Source organism: Fulmarus glacialis, unplaced genomic scaffold (assembly GCF_000690835.1).
Source record: "Fulmarus glacialis isolate BGI_N327 unplaced genomic scaffold, ASM69083v1 scaffold19733, whole genome shotgun sequence".
Taxonomy (NCBI): domain Eukaryota; kingdom Metazoa; phylum Chordata; class Aves; order Procellariiformes; family Procellariidae; genus Fulmarus; species Fulmarus glacialis.
Window position 1 is genome coordinate 10,736 of NW_009203805.1, and position 6,145 is coordinate 16,880.

A 6,145-nucleotide genomic window follows, 5' to 3' on the forward strand; every position below is an offset into this window, starting at 1 on the left:
TTTCTCTTTTCATAAAGTCTATAAGTAAACAAATCTGGTTTTGGAATACATTATTTTGACAATACATTGAATGAGATATATCATTTATTAATGAACAAGATTAAATTAATTTCTTTTTTGGTGGTATAATCTTTTGTGTAAAGTTCCCTATATATGTCAAAGCTTTGACAGTGGCAATTATCACATTCATTTCTTTGCGCATACACACACACACACATAGTATAGTTCTAGTGGACAATCCGTGCTTTTGCCAACAACCCTGAAAACTGTGTCAGTGGTCCAAAGACCAGACTAAAAGCTGCTCTGAACCCAGGGCAAATATAAAATAATTCCAATTTTTCACCACATAACTAAGCTAATAGTTGCAACCATAATATAACTCTCAAAAGCATACTGGAGAAAAAATATGGATTAATCTGAAGAAAGGTCAGTAACCTTCCATTATTATAGATGCACAGGGATTTTCTTTTTCTTTTAATGCGTAACAGAAATCACTGCAAAGAAATTAAGATCATTGTAACAGAAAGAGACTGAGTGGAATGTCCACAGTAACAGTAACAACCAAAAAACCTCTGCAACGCCTTATCATTATTCAAATTACAATCTAGTAGGAATTGTAATAACACACAAAGCAAAAATTAACTTAAAATTGAAGTTGCTAAAAGCAGTTCATGAAGATAACTGCTGAATGATAATTCTGCTCTATATAAATGAGAAAAGAAAACAGTATTGAACGGGGTTTAGGAGTAATCTGGTCACTTCGTTCATTTGGTCGTGCAAGGTTTTAGCTGCTGAACTTTTCCAATACTGAACGCTCTAGTCCACTGGTGGGGCTGGTGGTTCTTGTCCCTAGGGGGAAGGAAGGAGGAAAAGAAAGAAAAAAAACCACATACAGGATTAAAAACAGTGCTTCACATAAGAGGATTTAGCAATAAAAGAAAAACGCAGAAGAGTTAAATTGTGCTTTCTTTTAAGATCTTTCAATATCTCTTTCAATATTCACGGTAAACGAGCATCAAAGAACAATAGAGTTTCCTGCATCAACAGGGATTTTCTCATGATCCCACATCTAGGACAAAGATCACCTTCCCAGTTTCATGGTGTAATTTTGTTTACTGACTTCTCTTAAAGCTGTGATTTTCCCCTTTTACATAAGAAGGCAGGAAGCAGTTCCAACCAGGGACAGCCAGTGTCCAGAGGACATTATGACCCACACTCAGTCACCCGTGCCTGCTCCATCCCATGGCAGGCCTCACAGTTGGCCTTCATGATTCTACTTTCACTTTGGTTTTACTCATTTTCATTGTTCCAAGAAAATACAGGGAAAAAAATGTACGGAAAAAATGACTGTAAGATAGTCTGTATTAAAACCAAATACATTTAAACTATTATAAAGTCTCTCTGCGGGGCACTTTAGGACGCACTTACATTACGTGGGCTGGTTGGCTTTCCGGCTGTGTTGGATCCTCTCAGATTACTAGGTCTCAGTAAGAACAAGACAAGTGCAATCACCACCCAGGCCATCATTATCATGGCAAAGCTGATGCCATTGTCACTGGAGGAATTTGGTCCTGGCACTATAGACAAGGAAAACTCAAGTTACAAACCAGAGTGACAGCAGAGTTCTTTCCTCAAGATGAAAACAAAAATGCAACATAAGTCTCAGGAAAAAACTGAAATATTTTTCAATCGAGTTTTCTGATGAGTCCTTCCTTTTGACTTTAAGACAAGTAATTCTTGGTTAGTGTTACACTGTTTTTTATCACACTTCTTATCCCTCTGAAAAAAGAATCTATTTCATAAGACTTCACTGGAATTCCCAGAATTATCATGAATATTTCTTGGTTCACATTAACTCTTAATGAACTGGAGATGATAAACACACACTTTGTGTTCAAGAAATCAAACTTGATTTTTAAGAAATCAAACTTGATGCAAAAAACCCCCAGGAATATATTTATGTGGGAAAAAACCAACACCTGCACGTTGGTGTTTGGTTTTTTGCCTCACACAAATACAAAAATAAAGCTGAAGAGATGAAAGCTTAGACTCTGTTGTTAGCCTACACACAGAGAACGTGCTAATTCTAGCAAGAAGAAAGCAAACTAATTTTGGTTATAATTTTGTTGGTTACTGTAAGTTATTTATTGAGAGTTTGTTTGAACAAGTGTCAGTGTCAATATGCCAGATCTCCATGACTGGTCATCCAGGACATGCATCAAGGAAAACGTATCTGTCAGAAGGGGAAAAAGTGCTGAGGAGATACATGAAAAAGTGAAGCCGAGGAATACAATATACAAATTGTACACCCAATTGCCATACAGAACTGCTGAGACATCAAAGCATGGAAATGGAACTGAGAAAATCCCCTCAGACTGGAAATGACTGGTTAGTCTTTTTGGATCAAGGAAGTCTTGCAAATACCTGCACATTTGAAAATATCAACTTTTCTCCTCTGAAACATAATTTCAGATGATCAGATTGTAACTAATGTTGTCAGCTAAAGTGTAAACCAATGTATAGTTAAGTACCTATGGTACTTACATGGCCCCATTTACAATAGTATATAAAGACCTAACATCTTCATTAATGATCTGGATAATCAATTAATACAAAGCTAAAACAAATGAACTTCAGAAAGAAAAATGCTATTCTATTTTACTACTCAAGTTGAAAACTTTAACATCTGAAGAAATTCCACAGGTACACTCATATCTGTCAAATTTTTCAGTTGTCTCAACTCCTTTGGATCACCTTGTTATGGAATCAAGTCTGGATTCAGTATTAGTTGGAAGCTGTTCTTTAACATCGCTAGATAACTTATACCCAGTGAACTGCTGGAGTCAGTTATTTCCTCGAAGATTAATGCTGATACCAGAGAACATCCTCATGACTGTCACACCAGGTAGCATCTTTAACAGAGGCTCTTCTATGACAGTGGTTTCTTCATAGCACAGCTAAGACACAGCAGAGGGGCACTGTGGGGAAGCTTACAGCTACTCCATTCACAACACTGCTGTTCTGTGAATAAGACTTCACGAGTTGGGGCTGTTGGACTGATGTTCTTTACCGACATCACATGCACTCAAAAATGTCAAAGAAGAAAAAAAATGTATTATGGAAGTTCATATTTCTCACAGTACCAACGAAACCATTAACACGTATGAACAAATGGAACTGCCATACAGCTCTTGCCTTTTAAATGTCCAAAATACAGACATTTCAAAACTCAAGAGATTGCTAATGTAGAGGAATTTTATGATTAGAAGTACATACAATTACAAGTGACAATTCTTTTGGAGATCTGAGTGAATAAAGGGCACTGTATATGAGAAGAAGGTATAGTGCAAAGAAAATAAATGAGAATGCTACAGCCTTTTATTCATTAAATTCTACCATATAATTGATTCAGAAAGCATATGGAATTGTGCAGGTAAGAGTTTAGACCTGCAATTGTGTTGAGGGAAAATATTATTGTTATCAATAATCAATATTTTAAATATTGATTATTCAATATTTAAATATATATCAATATTTTAAATCTTGGATGAACTTTATATATGCAATCCAGTAAACTAGCATATAATTCGGCATGAAAAGAACAACTGCTTTATTTTGGGGCTTCCAGACAACATTAACAGCCACCCTGAGACTACCTTCAGCAGCCTTAGGTACCTGCTTTGGCACGTTTCGGTAGAACATTGAAAATTCAGATCACCTGTTACGCTAGTGCCCATAAAATGCAGAGAAGCAGAGACTAGTCAGGCTGCCTTCTGGAATTTTTGCTCAACCATAGTGCACTTAGGGTCCGTGGTTAAACAAGAGTTGGGGTAAGTAAATGCTGCTAGGTCAGCTCATGCTACAGATCAAGGAAGAGAGTGGAAGGAACCACAGAGGGAAACCACAGGCATTCGTGCAAGAATTTCTATCCAGCCTGCGTTGTAATATGGTTTGGACGGAACCAAATGTGCTGAAACATGTTCTAAACTAAGTTAAGCAAGGCAACAATCTGTTGCTCCACATACGAGATACAGCTGTTGGCCCTGTACTACCTACTCAAAGCATGCCAAATACTAAAACAGCCACAACACTGTTTATACTATTCAAGTACCGTTAAATCCACATCTCACACAAATGCCCATGTGTTTTAATAAGGACGTGAGATATTTCAGAATCTGTTACTTCCATCTCTTAACATAAGGAGATGAGGATAAATCTCACATAGCTGGGGTGAATCACACTTTTCAAAGCTTTGCATCACAAATGAACAGAACAGACAAGAAGCTGTTTCAGCTACTGGGAGCAATAATATGTAGAAAACGACAATCTTTTGCTACAAAGACCTCCATCACCAAGATCACAAAATAATCAGATAAGACCAGCTTATGGATAAAGAACAATTGAGTGAAGCTGAAACCAAGTAAGATGGAATTTAAGCTGATGGGCAGAAGAAAAGATCTTATTTTTAAGAGTTCACAGCCACAGTGCTTTTACCTATAATTTATATTTTTGCAGGTAATTCAGAAGTGGTTTTTTGATTCCTTGAAGAATAAAGGCTATCCTACAACAGCACCTGTGGATGATATTTTTTAATATTTCCAGGTGGCTAGAATATTGTCCTGTTGTGACCTCAGAGATGAATATCCCTGCCACCATCCATTTTGATGGATGGATCTGGTTATTAATCTCCGGCGCCTGGGAGACGCCAACTAGTACAGAATGTACTAGTACTACATAGTAGTATGTACATATTCTCCTGGTAACCCGTGTCACTGGGTGAAATGAAACTTACAGTCTCTAACCTGCCTTTCCACACAATACCGAATCCAGCCCAAGGTCTTTATTTTCAGAGTATCTGGTCCCCTGGGCTCAGCATATCTATACATCCACGCACTTCTGAATGAAGCCTGTGAGCACTTCTGCCCCCCTGGTTACCTGCAATTTTTTTACATCATGGCTGAATTATCTCCAGGCAGAAGAAAGCTTTATGAGGGGCTGGTCTGAGACTGTGGGATGAACTCCCATGGGAGCTAATGACTGTGGTGAATCCTATCTGTTGCTCCACACATGAGATACAGTTCTTTGGCTTGCTTTTTCCTATAGAAACAGAGACTAGGCCACATAAACTAGTCTTCTCTCAGAGAGAAATAGGAAGGGAAAAAATAATCTTCTGAGACCCATGTTTGCCACCTCATTTAATGTTCTGCTAGAAGGCAGTCAAAGCTACTAAAATGATGAGTTTGTTAAAAATAATTTCTAAAGATTAAAGGTCAGCCACCTCCTGATTGTGCAACTGAAATCTCAAGAATACAATATTAAAATTAATAAATGCCCTTGTTAAATACTCCTGACATGAACTTAGTTCTCCTCTTAAAGTGCTATTTTTCATTCAAAGTGAGGTTGTACTCTAAAGAAAAAGAGGAAAGATCGCATTTCTTTTATTGTAAAAGTATATTCCATGTGGTGCTTTTTGTCTGCCCTCTCATGGTAGAAATATCTCCTTTCGGATCTTCAGCTTTTTACTGTTTAACATCTGCATGTGGGAAGGCAAAAGCATGCTCTCTGACTTGCACCTTCTTTTCACCGTGTTTTTAGCCTTGCCTGTTCTGTGAAAGAAAGGTAGGAAACCATATGAAGAGAGGTATCTTACAGATGAATCACCAGCGAAGAAAAAGAGCCTGTGGGACCTTCAGCAGATAATCCCTGCAAGCTGACACTCTCAAAGGCAGGGATAAGGAAACTGAAGAAAGCCAAAAAGGACTTGAGCGGAGGAAGAGAGAAGGGAATTACCAGAAAAGGGAGGGAAGAGTTGGCAGACATTTCATGCCATTAGGTTAGGCTGCTGTGACTCTCCTAGATGAGTACAACTCAAGATGAATCACAGATACGCATGCATTTTAAAATACATAAAAATTCGGAAGTGGAGTAGACAATATTTGAGACAGTCATCTCTGACCATATTACAAGCTAGTAGAGCACTGAGAATAATGTTGAAAATATTAATGTGGTAAATCCAGGTCACAACATCTGGGAATTGCTAGAACGCAGAGAAAAAACTCAGGCGGTGGCCCCTCATTTCCTTTGACATGGAAGGCTGACTGTGAAGGGCCATGAGCCATCAAAGCAGCTCAGTACCTCTGAAACG

General features: G+C 38.0%; 1 protein-coding gene across 1 annotated transcript in view; it reads right to left on the reverse strand.

The window, feature by feature from the left end:
• Positions 1-237: 237 nt before the first annotated feature.
• SMIM14 (small integral membrane protein 14) overlaps positions 238-6,145 on the reverse strand; it is a 24,457-nt gene continuing 18,549 nt past the window's right edge. Inside the window, exons 3-4 of the mRNA XM_009574771.1 lie at positions 1,429-1,577; positions 238-849 (exon numbers count right to left, since the gene is read on the reverse strand). Of these exons, the coding sequence (XP_009573066.1) occupies positions 817-849; positions 1,429-1,577 (182 nt within the window). The 3' untranslated portion in view covers positions 238-816. The remainder of the gene's footprint in view (positions 850-1,428; positions 1,578-6,145) is intronic.